This window comes from Oncorhynchus gorbuscha, linkage group LG12 (assembly GCF_021184085.1).
Source record: "Oncorhynchus gorbuscha isolate QuinsamMale2020 ecotype Even-year linkage group LG12, OgorEven_v1.0, whole genome shotgun sequence".
NCBI classification, from domain to species: domain Eukaryota; kingdom Metazoa; phylum Chordata; class Actinopteri; order Salmoniformes; family Salmonidae; genus Oncorhynchus; species Oncorhynchus gorbuscha.
The window spans coordinates 48,475,181-48,491,197 of record NC_060184.1 but is presented as its reverse complement, the minus strand read 5'-3'; the positions used below and the strand labels follow the sequence as shown (position 1 = coordinate 48,491,197).

Genomic DNA, 16,017 nt, shown 5'->3' with positions numbered 1-16,017 from the left:
ATAGCTGTTTTGAAGGACATTTCCACTCTGGGCTTCAGGAGGCAGTGCTCCACTTCCTACATCTCAGTTTGATTCGACTCCCCTGCTGTATTTCTGCCCTGTTTTAGGGTCATCTAAACGGTGATGCTGCCAAGTGATCTGGCCAGATCTCAGAGTTTGAAGGAGTTTATCCTTGGATGCTCTGATAGTGGATGATTCACCTGATTTCATTTCTAGGCCTGCCTCACATCCAGGATGCGCATAATCCCCGAGAATGTCCCTTTCTGGTAAGAAACCACTTTTGGCCGACCAGCTGGCTGGCTTATCAGGCAAAGGGCTTGCCTTCAAAGGGGAGAATAAAAATGGTTTGTTACCCGCGGAGTGAGCGAGGGCAGAGGAAGATCACTTGAAGGAACTTTAGGTGAAAGATATCTAGCTTCTGCGGCCACTCTTTCTCTCTCACTCTCTTTCTCTTTCTGTCCATTTGAACATTGGTCCGCATGGATTACACACACTGGGAATTATGGCAGCGGTGAAAAGAGGCTTAACGAATAGGAGAACTGGGGAGAAACTAGAGGAACACATGTCCCATGCATCAGGGGTGTGTGATATTGTCCCCATGAACTCTGTCCCTGTCTGTCTGTCCCTCTTTGTCTGTCTGTCTCTCTGTGTCTGTCTCTCTGTGTGATCCCTCTACTTCCCTCTACTTCTCCTCTTTCTAAACTAGTGATTATGCTGACAGTATGTTTAGGGCATGGCTCTCATGTTAGCTCCATGTGTTCACCAGGCTCTTAAAATTGGAGCCAAAATGTCACCTTCAGTATGCAGTTTTCCCCTCTCTGAAGGAGACATTACGTGTCTACACGGTAGGTAGTTATCCCCCACTGTATGTCCTACATAAGGTGCCATTGCATAAAGCATTGGGCTTGTGGTTGGTTTGTCCTTCCATCCAGAGATGGTACATAACATAATTAATTTAACATATCTCATTTCCACGTGTCACGGTTCTCTCTCCTGAGGATCCTGAATCTTGCCTTTTCAACCTGGCAGTTATGCCATCTCAGATCCTTTTTAATTCCAGCCAGTATTACATTTTCCGGCTAAGGTGTTTTGGTTTCAGGTAATTTTTTATTCATATTGACCTCTGACATGACCTTTGACCCTAGACGGCAGTTACTGCCTCCTTGCTTGGTACACCCACTGAAATCCGTTTCCATGACAATTAGTTTTTTGTACACAATGTTGTTTTAATGTATAGCTTTCAGTGTCATGTAGTTTGATACACTGACAGCCATATATGAAATAAAAGCAAGGTAAACCGTAGACACTGCAGCCCAAAGCTCAGGGAAACCAAGGAAAAAAGGCAGTAACTGACATGAGTGATGACAGTTAAGTGCCTTCTTCCTTGGTTTCACTAACTTTCTGCATTTACTGTAAACATGACCCCCCCCCCCCCTTTTCTCCATAACACCACACAATTGATGCAAGGTATTTGCCCACATGATAAAGCATGTATTTAATGTTTAAAAAAAATGTCAACAGTTACTGCTCTTTTTTCTTGGTCGGGCAGAATAGATTTCCACTTTTTGAGAGACGTCGTGCTACAGGTTCAATGCAAGGTTCCGAGATGGTTATGCAGGGGTTTTCAACCTTGTCTTGCCCAGGTTCCACCGCCAAGTCAAACCGGCCATCCAGGGACCTCCCCACGTGATTTGGATTGGACTTGTCTGCTGTATTAATAGCGTGTCTGTGCTATCGCTTTTATAATGTATTAGGAGTGGCCATTAATTTGTTTACACCCTCACTCCCCCCCCCCTGTCTCTTCCAGCTTCTGCTGTTCTCGCCTCATTAGATGTCATAGCTCTAAACAAGGCTAGCGTAGCTCGCGGCTACCATTAGCCACACACTACGGTTGGCCGCGTGCTGAACGAATGGGAAGAGGCAACAGAGAATGTTGCTGTCGTGTATATCTTCCTTTCACCATTTTGTCTCGGTCACAGACACACACACACACAGACACACACACACACAGACACACACACACACAGACACACACACACACAGACACACACACACACAGACACACACACACACAGACACACACACACACAGACACACACACACACAGACACACACACACACACACACACACACCACACACACACACACCACACACCACACACACACACACACACACACACACACACACACACACACACACAGACACCAGCCACACACACACACACACACACACACACACACACACACACACACACACACACACACACACACACACACACACACACACACACACACACACACACACACACACACACACACACACACACACACACACACACACACACACACACACACACACACACACACACACACACACACACACACACACACACACACACACACACACACACACACACACACACACACACACACACACACACACACACACACACACACACACACACACACACACACACACACACACACACACACACACACACACACACACACACACACACACACACACACACACACACACACACACACACACACACACACACACACACACACACACACACACACACACACACACACACACACACACACACACACACACACACACACACACACACACACACACACACACACACACACACACACACACACACACACACACACACACAGTCCAGCCTCTCCCAGACCAGTTGTGATAGGTACTTTGGAAGGAGGCTTTTGGCTTCTACAATCCCATTCATATTAACCTTCTCTTCTTTATCTCAGACCTCCTCTCATTTCATCTTAAGTGCCTTGATCTAAAGTTCGGATTGGGCCCAATAGGAACAGTTTGTCCTGGTCTGCATCCCAAATAGCACCCTATTCTATAATAATAATATATGCCATTTCGCGGACGCTTTTATCCAAAGCGACTTAGTCATGTGTGCATACATTCTACGTATGGGTGGTCCCGGGGATCGAACCCACTACCCTGGTGTTACAAGCGCCATGCTCTACCAACTGAGCTACACATAGGGCACTAATTTTGGCGAGAGCCCTATGGGCCCAGGTGGAAAAAGTAGTGCACTATATTCGGGAACAGGGTGCCATTTGGGATGCGGCCCTGGGCTCTCTCAGCTGCTGCCATGGCCATTTGCAGTGCTAGGGGGTCTAGGGAGAGGGGGAGGAAGGAGTGAGAGATGAACGTTTGGGTGAGAGAATTGCCTAGCGGTGCCTGAGCAGAAGTGAGGATCTGCTGCTCCTATATTTAGACAAGTGAGTTAAGTTAGCAAGACGGAACACCCTGGACCTTCTAAACTGGCCGGGGGGTGCGCGCGCACATGGGTGTTCATGTATACAGACACACACGCACACACACACAGATAGGTCAGAGGTCCGCAGCTAGAGGGGCTCAGTGCTGTTCCAGTCTGCCTCTTCACCATGCTTTATTTACATTGAGGGGCACAATAACATTTGAAATGTGTTAGATTTGATCTAAGGATGGCCTAAATGTGATGGCCTTTAAAATAGGCCATGCCACTGCTTGTGATGGCTTAGCATGCATTCCTTTCTTCGGGGTGAGGTTGAGCTGTCGATCATCTGTCTGTGTGGTTTCCATTCAGACTGGGAGTGGCTCGTACTGCCTCATAAACAGTGGTTAGTGATGGACTTGTCTATGTCTCTTAATGCACATGTACGCACGCATACACACACAAACACAGTAAAAATAAAGAAATGGCATAATATGGGATGGGAGGGTATTTATTTTTCATAGAATAATAGCATTTCTAATGTACTTACCTGTGTTTATTATGAATAGCTGCTCCCAGGCTCCGACCTGACCTACTGATGTGTTGGTTTAGAGCCAAACAATATTACATAAGGCTTCACACAATTCAGACATTTGCAGAACTTCTTTTGTTTGTGAAAGAAATAGTCTGATGGTGACCGTTTTGACCTTTTCTGTTGTGCCGCGCTCATAACCGCCTGGTTATGATTCCAATCACAGTAACAATATGTTTGTTCAATTGTAGGTTTGTTTGGTTGTAAATGGAATTGGTTTTATTGAATTCCGTTTCCACCCAAACGTTTAGATCTCTGTGTAACATTTCTTGTAAGGTTTTCTGTAATCTTTGTTTGAAAGATGAAAGGTGGTCCCCACACAAAAGGAGAGAGAAATTCCTTTTTTTTATCAACTCAAAATATTTGTATGAACATAACAAGATTCAACAACTGAGACCATAAATTTAACAAGTTCCACAGACATGTGACTAACAGAAATGGAATAATGTGTCCCTGATCAAAGGGGGGGGGGGGCCAAAATCAAAAGTAACAGTCAGTATCTGGTGTGGCCACCAGCTGCATTAAGTACTGCAGTGCATCTCCTCCTCATGGACTGCACCAGATTTGCCTGTTCTTGCTGTGAGATGTTACCCCACTCTTCCACCAAGGCACCTGCAAGTTCCCGGACATTTCTGGTGGGGGGAATGGCCCTAGCCCTCACCCTCCGATCCAACAGGTCCCAGATTGAGATCCGGGCTCTTCGCTGGCCATGGCAGAACACTGACATTCCTGTCTTGCAGGAAATCACGCACAGAATGAGCAGTATGGCTGGTGGCATTGTCAAGCTGGAAGGTCATGTCAGGATGAGCCTGCAGGTAGGGTACCACATGAGGGAGGAGGATGTCTTTCCTGTAACGCACAGCGTTGAGATTGCCTGCAATGACAAGCTCAGTCCAATGATGCTGTGACACACCGCATCAGACCATGACGGACCCTCCACCTACAAATCGATCCCGCTCCAGAGTACAGGCCTCGGTGTAATGCTCATTCCTTCGATGATAAACGCAAATCCGACCATCACCCCTGGTGAGACAAAACCGCGACTCGTCAGTGAAGAGCACTTCTTGCCAGTCATGTCTGGTCCAGCGACGGTGGGTTTTGTGCCCATAGGCGATGTTTTTGGCAGTGATGTCTGGTAAAGACCTGCCTTACAACAGGCCTAGAAAAGCCCTCAGTCCAGCCTCTTTCAGCCTATTGTGGACTGTCTGAGCACTGATGGAGGGATTGTGCATTCCTGGTGTAACTCGGATAGTTGTTGTTGCCATCCTGTACCTGTCCCGTGTGATGTTCGGATGTACCGATCAAATCTAATTTATTTATATAGCCCTTCATACATCAGCTGATATCTCAAAGTGCTGTACAGAAACCCAGCCTCAAATGTTCATAAATGACCAGCATGGTCAAATAATAATAAGGCAGAACAGTTGAAACTGGAGCAGCAGCACTGCCAGGTGGACTGGGGACAGCAAGGAGTCATCATGTCAGGTAGAATTAGAGAGAGCACACTTAAATTCACACATGACACCGAATAGGACAGGAGAAGTACTCCAGATATAACAAACTGACCCTAGCCCCCCGACACAAACTACTGCAGCATAAATACCGATCCGGTGCAGGTGTTGTTACACGTAGTCTGCCACTGCGAGGATGATCAGCTCTCCATCCTGTCTACCTGTAGCTCTGTCTTAGGCATCTCACAGTACGGACATTGCAATTTATTGCCCTGGCCACATCTGCAGTCCTCATGCCCCATGCCTCTTTGCAGCAAGGCACGTTCACGCAGATGAGCAGGGACCTTGGGCATCTTTCTGTTGGTGTTTTTCAGAGGCAGTAGAAAGGCCTCTTTTAGTGTCCTAAGTTTTCAGAACTGTGACCGTAATTGTCTACCGTCTGTAAGCTGTTAGTGTTTTAACGACCGTTCCACAGGCGCATGTTCATGAATTGTTTATGGTTCATTACACAAGCATAGGAAACGGTGTTTAAATCCTTTACAATGAAGATCTGTGAAGTTAATTCGTAAAAATCCAAATATCTTTGAAAGACGAGTCCTGAAAAATGGCCGTTTCTTTTTTTGCCGAGTTGATATGTTTTTTTCTTACTTTTTCGCAGACAGTGGGGGAAAAAAACTTTCTTTGACACACAACTTGAGACTCTCCGTGGAATGAAATGGTCAGATCCCCACGAACACTCCAACCCTTCAAGCATTTCACAGCAGACTCATTAAGATGTAAAAAATCAAGAGATGATCTCTTCCTCAAACTTTAAAATCCCAAACTAATCATCAAACACAGAGCTGCTTCATTTCACCCCCACATCTTATTTTGTTTCATTAAATAGAGAGATCGTCTGTTGGCGTTCAGAGCAGAGGAAAGAGATTTGATCTTTGATGTCGAAGAAGCGCCGCTTTTACCCACCCCTCTGCCTTCCCTCTCCCTGCTCCACCCCCTCCACAGAAACCACTGGGATTCATTACAAGTCAATTATGGTAATAGTTCCTTTTGCCAGGGGAAGTGGGGTCCTTGGAAAAGCATCAGAGGCCTTTTTTTTCTCCTACAAGTTTTTCTTTCGCAAACATATTTTATTTAGATCACATTTAGACGTGCAAATTGATCGAAGAAGAGGGAGTAAAGAAGGGGAGGAAAGCTTATTCCCTCCCAAGCTCCAAGGCAGGGTGCTGGGGGTTCGGGGAGAAGAGACTCTCCCGAAGAATCCCGCTCCCTTATTCATGTGAGTCTGGAATACGTTTTGTATTCTCCTAACCTCATTACGGAATATGGATTCGCACAAAGTAACTGTGCTGCAGCAGTAGGGTGCCGACCGAAACCTCCTTCCCTTACCCACTTCGCTCTCTGAAATTCGTGGGATAAACCCACGAGACAGAATGTCATGTTTCATAAATCACAGCACTCTCTGAAAATACATGAAAACAGTAGAGCCAACTTAATTTGGGAAGGTTTGTGTACTGACTTAATTTGAAGTGGTTCGTGTGCTGACATGATTTGACTACATTTGAGAGGGTTAGTGTGCTGACATGATTTGACTACATTTGAGAGGGTTCGTGTGCTGACATGATTTGACTACATTTTAGAGGGTTTGTGTAGTGTGTAGCCTAACACTTGAGTAGCCTGTAAGGGAGGAGGAGAGATGGATCAGATGCCGAACCTGAACTGTACATTGTCCCCCATCTGTTTCACTACTCGTCTTGAATTACAGGCACAGGGAGTGGAGGGCTGCTAGTTGAGCCCACTGATGCAGAACAGAAATGCTTCACACCATTGTATCAAGTGGGCTGGATGTCCTTCGGGTGGTGGACCATTCTTGATACACATGGCGAAATGTTGAGTGTGAAAAACCCAGCAACGTTGCAGTTCTTGACACAAACCGCTGCGCCCGGGAAATACTACCATACACTGTTCAAAGGCACTTAAATATTTTCTTGCCCATTCACCCTCAGAATGGCTCTCATACACAATCTACACTCTACAGTGTATTCCGAAAGTATTCAGACCCCTTGAATTTTTCCATGTTTTATGTTATAGCCTTATTCTAAAATGGGGTTCAATTGTTTTTTTACCCCCCTAAATGTACATACAATATCCCATAATGACAAAGTGAAAATAATGTTTCGCAAATGTATTAAAAAGAACTGAGTTATTCAGCCCCTTCACTCAGTACTTTGTTGAAGCACATTTGGCAGCGATTACAGCCTCTAGTTTTCTTGGGTATGATGCTACAAGCTTGGCACACCTGTAATTGGGGAGTTTCTCCCATTCTTCCCTGCAGATCCTCTGGTACCCTTCACCAGATCTGTGCTTCGACACAATCCTGTCTTGGAGCTCTACGGACAATTCCTTCGACCTCATGGCTTGGTTTTTGCTCTGACATGCACTGTCAACTGTGGGACCTTATATAGACAGCTGTGTGCCTTTCCAAATCATGTCCAATCAATTGAATTTACCACGTGTAAAAGTTACCTGTGGTAAAATTTACCACAATCAAGTTGTTGGAACATCTCAAGGATGATCTATGGAAACAGGATGAACCTGAGCTCAATTTCGAGTCTCATAGCAAAAGGTCTGAATACTTACAGTGAGGGGGTGGAAGTATCTGATCCCCTTCTGATTTTGTACGTTTGCCCACTGACGAAGAAATGATCAGTCTATAATTTGAATGGTAGGTTTATTTGAACAGTGAGAGACAGAATAACAACAAAAAAATCCAGAAAAACGCATGTCAAAAATGTTATAAATTGATTTGCTTTTGAGGGAAATAAGTATTTGACCCCATCTCAATCAGAAAGATTTCTGGCTCCCAGGTGTCTTTTATACAGGTAACGGGCTGAGATTTGGAGCACGCTCTGAAAGGGAGTGCTCCTAAATCTGTTTGTTACCTGTATAAAAGATACCTGTCCACAGAAGCAATCAATCAATCAGATTCCAAACTCTCCACCATGGCCAAGACCAAAGAGCTCTCCAAGGATGTCAGGGACCAGATTGTAGACCTACACAAGGCTGGAATGGGCTACAAGACCATCGCTAAGCAGCTTGGTGAGAAGGTGACAACAGTTGGTGCGATTATTCGCAAATGGAAGAAACGCAAAAGAACTGTCAATCTCCCTCAGCCTGGGGCTCCATGCAAGATCTCACCTTGTGGAGTTGCAATGATCATGAGAATGGTGAGGAATCAGCCTAGAACTACACGGGAGTATCTTGTCAATGATCTCAAGGCCCCTGGGACCATAGTCACCAAGAAAACAATTGGTAACACACTACGCTGTGAAGGACTGAAATCCTGCAGAGCCCGCAAGGTCCCCCTGCTCTAGAAAGCACATATACTGTACATGCCAGTCTGAAGTTTGCCAATGAACATCTGAATGATTCAGAGGACAACTGGGTGAAAGTGTTGTGGTCAGATCAGACCAAAATGGAGCTCTTTGGCATTGACTCAACTCGCCGTGTTTGGAGCAGGAGGAATGCTGCCTATGACCCCAAGAACACGATCCCATCCCCACCGTCAAATTTGGAGGTGGAAACATTATGCTTTAGGGGTGTTTTTCTGCTAAGGGGACAGGACAACTTCACCGCATCAACGGGACGATGGACGGGGCCATGTACCGTCAAATCTTGGGTGAGAACCTCCTTCCTTCAGCCAGGGCATTGAAAATGGGTCATGGATGGATATTCCAGCATGATAATGACCCAAAACACACGGCCAAGGAAGCAAAGGAGTGGCTCAAGAAGAAGCACACTAAGGTCCTGGAGTGGCCTAGCCAGTTTCCAGACCTTAATCCCATAGAAAATCTGTGGAGGGAGCTGAAGGTTCGAGTTGCCAAACGTCAGCCTCAAAACCTTAATGACTTGGAGAAGATCTGCAAAGGGGAGTGGGACAAAATCCCTCCAGAGATGTGTGCCAACCTGGTAGCAAACTACAAGAAACGTCTGACCTCTGTGATTGCCAACAAGGGTTTGCCACCAAGTACTAAGTCATGCTTTGCAGAGGGGTCAAATACTTATTTCCCTCATTAAAATGCAAATCAATTTATAAAATTTTTGACATGCGTTTTTCTGGATTTTTGTTGTTGTTATTCTGTGTTCAAATAAACCTACCATTAAAATTATAGGTAGATTTTTTTTGTATACAGTACATTTGATTTATAATCCATTTTAGAATAAAGCTGTAATGTAAAAAATCCTGAATACTTTCCGAATATACTGTATACAAAAGTTTGTGGACACCCCTTCAAATGAGTGGAGTCAGCTATTTCAGCCATACCTGTTCCTGACAGGTGTATAAAATCGAGCACACTGCCATGCAATCTCCATAGACAAACATTGGCAGTAGAATAGCCTTACTGTAGAGCTCAGTGACTTTCAACGTGGCACCGCCATAGGATGCCACCTTTCCAACAAGTCTGTTTGTCAACTTTTTGCCCTGCTAGAGCTGCCCCGGTCAACTGTAAGTGCTGTTGTGCTCGAACCCTCAGTGTATACCTCCTGGAGTCCCAGTTCAACTTCTGTGACACTTTAAGCCTTATCGCACAGAAACCATGTGTATTTCTCCCCTATTTCTCTTCAGTTGCTCGTTCATTTATTTCCTGTTTGGCTGTGCGGCGGCAGTGAGAAGCAAGTAGCCAGAGATAAAAACCAGCCGGGCCTTTTCAGTTGGGTGCTCTGCTCTCACTTGCTCCCGGCAGCCATTACTGGAACCTGGGTGACCCCGGGCGTGAATTAAGGAGGCCGGGCGCGTTTTTCGGGCCAGCTGATAGAGGGAGAGGAGGATAATAAGTCCACAGAGAACAGAGGGAGGGTGGGATGGAGGGAGGGATGAGAGCCTACAAAACCCAAGGACCTTCAAAGGCACTCATGATTCCTCTATTAGCAGCTTATATACTGTATGTATCTGGTTTGTCTCATGCTGGCATAGAGACACACACACACTGCTGCCTGGCACACACACACACACACACACACACACACACACACACACACACACACACACACACACACACACACACACACACACACACACACACACACACACACACACACACACACACACACACACACACACACACACACACACACACACACACACACACACACACACACACACACACTGTCTGACACACACACACACACACACACACTGTCTGACACACACACACACACACACTGTCTGACACACACACACACACACACACACTGTCACACACACACACACACACACACTGTCTGACACACACACACACACACACACACACACACACTGATGTCTGGCACACACACACACTCTGACTCACTTCCATGAGGGCAGTGAGGGATATGATATATATACACTGCTCAAAAAAATAAAGGGAACACTAAAATAACACATCCTAGATCTGAATGGATAAAATATTCTTATTAAATACTTTTTTCTTTACATAGTTGAATGTGCTGACAACAAAATCACACAATTTATCAATGGAAATCAAATTTATCAACCCATGGAGGTCTGGATTTGGATTCACTCAAAATTAAAGTGGAAAACCACACTACAGGCTGATCCAACTTTGATGTAATGTTCTTAAATACAAGTCAAAATGAGGCTCAGTAGTGTGTGTGGCCTCTACGTGCCTGTATGACCTTCCTACAACGCCTGGGCATGCTCCTGATGAGGTGGAGGATGGTCTCCTGAGGGATCTCTTCCCAGACCTGGACTAAAGCATCCGCCAACTCCTGGACAGTCTGTGGTGCAACGTGGCGTTGATGGATGGAGCGAGACATGATGTCCCAGATGTGCTCAATTGGATTCAGGTCTGGGGAACGGGCGGGCCAGTCCATAGCATCAATGCCTTCCTCTTGCAGGAACTGCTGACACACTCCAGCCACAGGTCTAGCATTGTCTGGCATTAGGAGGAACCCAGGGCCAACTGCACCAGCATATGGTCTCACAAGGTCTCGGTACCTAACGGCAGTCAGGCTACCTCTGGCGAGCACATGGAGGGATGTGTGGCCCCCCCCAAAGAAATGCCACCCCACACCATGACTGACCCACCGCCAAACCGCTCATGCTGGAGGATGTTGCAGGCAGCAGAACGTTCTCCACTGTGTCTCCAGACTCTGTCACCTCTGTCACGTGCTCAGTGTGAACCTGCTTTCATCTGTGAAGAGCACAGGGCGCCAGTGGCGAATTTGCCAATCTTGGTGTTCTCTGGCAAATGCCAAACGTCCTGCACGGTGTTGGGCTGTAAGCACAACTCCCACCTGTGGACGTCGGGCCCTCATACCACCCTCATGAAGTCTGTTTCTGACCGTTTGAGCAGACACATGCACATTTGTGGCCTGCTGGAGGTCATTTTGCAGGGCTCTGGCAGTGCTCCTCCTTGCACAAAGGCAGAGGTAGCGGTCCTGCTGCTGGGTTGTTGCCCTCCTACGGCCTCCTCCACGTCTCCTGATGTACTGGCCTGTCTCCTGGTAGCGCCTCCATGCTCTGGACTCTACGCTGACAGACACAGCAAACCTTCTTGCCACAGCTCGCATTGATGTGCCATCCTGGATGAGCTGCACTACCTGAGCCACTTGTGTTGGTTGTAGACTCCGTCTCATGCTACCTCTAGAGTGAAAGCGCACCGCCAGCATTCAAAAGTGACTAAAACATCAGCCAGGAACCATGGGAACTGAGAAGTGGTCTGTGGTCCCCACCTGCAGAACCACTCCTTTATTGGGGGTGTCTTGCTAATTGCCTATAATTTTCACCTGTTGTCTATTCCATTTGCACAACAGCATGCGAAATTTATTGTCAATCAGTGTTGCTTCCTAAGTGGACAGTTTGATTTCACAGAAGTATGATTGACTTGGAGTTACATTATGTTGTTTAAGTGTTCCCTTTATTTTTTGGAGCAGTGTATATAGCCTATATACAGGTTTTCTTCTGGATCAAAATGGGCCTCACACAATGGCCGTGGTCACGGGCGTGGTCACGGGCGTGGCCTATGGTGCGGTCAATGACCAAACATTTTCAAGGCCCTCCTGTTCGCCGCAATGACACACTGTAGCTGTTTTAAAGCACATTTTGCCATGGCTTATGCTTATCTACAGTATAGACTGCATATCTGAGGTTTTCCATCCCAAAAAGTATTTCCAAATGATTATCATTTTTTGGGAGGAGGGACTTGGACATAGGCGACATGAAAAAACAGCCCATCCAAAACTTTTCCATGCAGAAACCATCCCGATATAGAATGAACCGATTAGGCACAGCACTCAGTGTGTGTTTGCGTACGTGTGAGTACGTTTTGTCCGTCATTACGTGAGCAGTATGTGACCAGGGTTTTTCCACTGTGTGAATGAAGTGGGGCGGTGGTTTGGGAGAGATTTAACACGAAGTTGGCAGAGATTCATGCAACACAGGCGAGCGCTTCCCTCATGTTTCGTAAACCAGAACACAATCCAGCATAAATGACTGCTTACATAACACACAGACCACAGCAGTCGGGTCAGTATGAGCAGCTAGCGCCCCGTCAGACACACTCCGGCTCCAGATCCACACCAAGCCATGGGGAAAAGGGGTGGGGCATCCAATCACGCACACACACAAAAGGCACGTACGTGCTCCCGAGTAGTGCAGCGGTCTAAGGCGGGAGTCCCACAGGGCGGCGCACAATTGGCCGGGTTAGGGGAGGGTTTGGCCGAGGTAGGCCGTCATTGTAAATAAATTGTTCTTAACTGACTTGCCTACTTAAATAAAAAAGAAAATACGTACTCACACAATAGACACACACACACAATACACATTCACGCACAGTCAATACACAACACAGTGTGCATTTAATACACAATACAGTGCATTTTGCTAAAATATGCTAAAATTGATTAAATAATTGTTCCCCCCTCATCAATCTACAAACAATACCCCATAATGACAAAGCAAAAACGTTTTTTCAGAATTTTGGGAAAATGTATAAACATTTTTTATTTAATTCATTTTAGAATAAGACTAATGTAGCAAAATGTGGAAAAAGTCAAGGGGTCTGAATACTTTCCGAATGCACTGTGTGTGTACACACACACACACACACAATACCCTCAAATGGCATTGGATCATCGGATTAACAAGGCAATTATTCACATAGAAGTGCTGGAGAGGGGCTGTGAATGGGACTGTTGACTGCTTACATGGCTCAGTAAATACAATGCCAGTCGTGGTGGCATAACACCATGGGCTGCATCTCAAATGGCATCCTCTACGCTACATAGCGCACGACTTTTGACCAGAGGCCTATGGGTTTCAGAGGAGGCTGGTGGGAGGAGCTATAGGAGGACGGGCTCATTGTAATGTAAGTAGGGGAAAAGGGTGCCATTTGAGATGTAGCCCCATGGACTGGGAACAGGACAGAAGCCAGCTTTCTCTCACAGACTTCTGTTCACAAGGGAAAGAGTTTGTTTCCCAGACTGTTGTCTGAAAGAGAGAAGCGGGAGTCATCGCTCTGCCACAGTAATACAGAGACGTCAAATTAAACAGAGTTTTCACATGGCTTTGTTGACGCTGTGCCAAAGTATGACTCGGCCGTGATTCAACATTTTCCTTGGATCCTTTATGCTTTTTCTCCGTCCTCTTTACTGTGCCATGCTTAATTTCACTGACTCTCTCCCTTCTCGCTCGCTCGCTCGCTCTCCCTTTTCTCTCTCTCCTCTCTCGCTCTCTCTCCCTTCTCTCTCTCTCCCTTCTCTCTCTCTCGTTCTCTCTCCTCTGTTTCTTTCTTCTCCTCTCCAGGATATTGCGGACCCAGTCTCTAGAATGGTACTATAACAACGTGAAGAGCCGCTTTAAGAGGTTCGGCAGTGCCAAGGTTCTGAAGACGCTCTACAGGAATCACATAGTGGAGAGAGGAGGCATCTTGGATCTACCAGGTACATGTAAAAGCCTCCTCGTGGCCTTTCATGACTGCATCAGTCCAAAGCAAACTCTCTCCCTCTCTCTGTCTTCCTGTGCATAACAGTGTCATATCTCTGGAGTTTAAAATATCTATTGAACATTCCACCCCCAAAAAAGTATTTTAATTATATGAAGAGTGCCTTGGTCCAGCTTAATTTAATGACCAAATATCTCTCTGGGCTTCTATGGCCCTTGTCTATACTACTGCCTGGCCCATTATGTGTGCTATGTTGGTTAATGCGCATTAACAGCTCTCAGTCAGTAACTCAACTACAGGGGGCAAAAGGTCTCGCGTCATATTTCCACTCGCGCACATACAGAAGAGAGAACCACAGTCCCTTGCCTCACAAGTCATGTGGTGAGAAACAGAACCAATGGCCATCGGATATACACAGCCCCGCTTTCCCTCTAACACCAACTGTCTCACACACACACACACACGTTCTCTCTTTCGTATGCACACATTATCTCTTTTTGTACCCACACACTCACTCCCTCACCCCCCTTCCCCCACACACGTCATCTCTCTTTTATACCCAAACACACTCCTCATCCACCACTGGCCAGCCTCCTGGACACAGTAGATGGTACTAATCCCTGGGGTTTGAGAGGGGTAATCCTTGTGTAATATTAGCAGACAGCTAGCGTTACGGCTGCTGCTCAGTAAGCCTAATGGGGGAGAGAAGAGAGTGGCCATGCTGCTAGGCCTGGGTGGGGTGGTGGTGATGGGGGCGGCAGCTGCTCTGCTGGCTGGGTCGTAAATCCCCTCAGTGGCCTGGGCCACTTTGGCCTCTGAATGATTAGTTCCTGCTGTGGGAACAGTAGAGACACGTTTTATCTGCCCTCGTCCTCTCATAATCCAGATGCCATTGTTTCCCCCTACCCCCATCAGCCTGGTCGGTTGGACCGTGGTATAGCACAGCGGGTTAAAGGGGCAATCTGGAATTCAAACAACGACAGCGGTGCGATGGGGTTTTTAAAAGTCTTATATACATCAATAATTCATAGCTCTCTATATCATCAATTTAAAAGTCCAAAAAATGTATTTTCAAATCCCAGATTGACCCTTTTAAAGGGATGAGAGGTGATTGAACAGAGGGGTACACCTCCCTGACTTGCAATGCTGATGTGGAACAGGCTGGCAAAAGTGTCCAACATGGCCATTAAGCCTACTATTAGTGACAGTGCTAATGGTGCTCGTCATGGCAGGAATAAGGCCACTGTATTTTCTTCACCAGCCTACCGGAACAGCTGCTAGTCATAGCAGTTACAGTGCCAGTCAAAAGTTTGGACACGCCTACTCATTTCAGGGTTTTTATTTTATTTTGACTGTTTTCTACAGTTACTCTTTTCTAAACTATGAAATAACCGACATGGAGTCATGTAGTTACCAAAAAAAGTGTTAAACAAATCAAAATATAATTTCTATTTGAGATTCTTCAAAGTAGCCACCCTTTGTCTTGATTACAGCTTTGCACACTCTTGGCATTCTCTTAACCAGCTTCATGAGGTAGTCACCTGGAATACATTTAAATTAACAGGTGTGCCTTGTTAAAAGATCATATGTGGAATTTATTTCCTTAACCTGTCTGGGAATTGGGTTCCGCTAGCGGCCAACAGCCAATGAAATTGCAGGGCGCCAAATACAAATCAACAAAAATCTCATAAATCAAATTTCTCAAGTATTAGGCACCATTTTAAAGATACAATTCTCGTTAATCCAACCACAGTGTCTGATTTCAAAAATGCTTTACAGCGAAAGCT

The 16,017-nt window shown here is 46.0% G+C and overlaps 1 protein-coding gene across 5 annotated transcripts in view; it reads left to right on the top strand.

Moving 5' to 3' along the window:
* Positions 1-16,017, top strand: part of LOC123991090 (rab effector MyRIP-like) — a 152,935-nt gene that overhangs the window by 109,150 nt on the left and 27,768 nt on the right. For all 5 annotated transcript variants that reach the window (XM_046292288.1, XM_046292291.1, XM_046292287.1 and 2 more), the window contains one exon: positions 14,092-14,228. In XM_046292288.1, the coding sequence (XP_046148244.1) occupies positions 14,092-14,228 (137 nt within the window). The remainder of the gene's footprint in view (positions 1-14,091; positions 14,229-16,017) is intronic.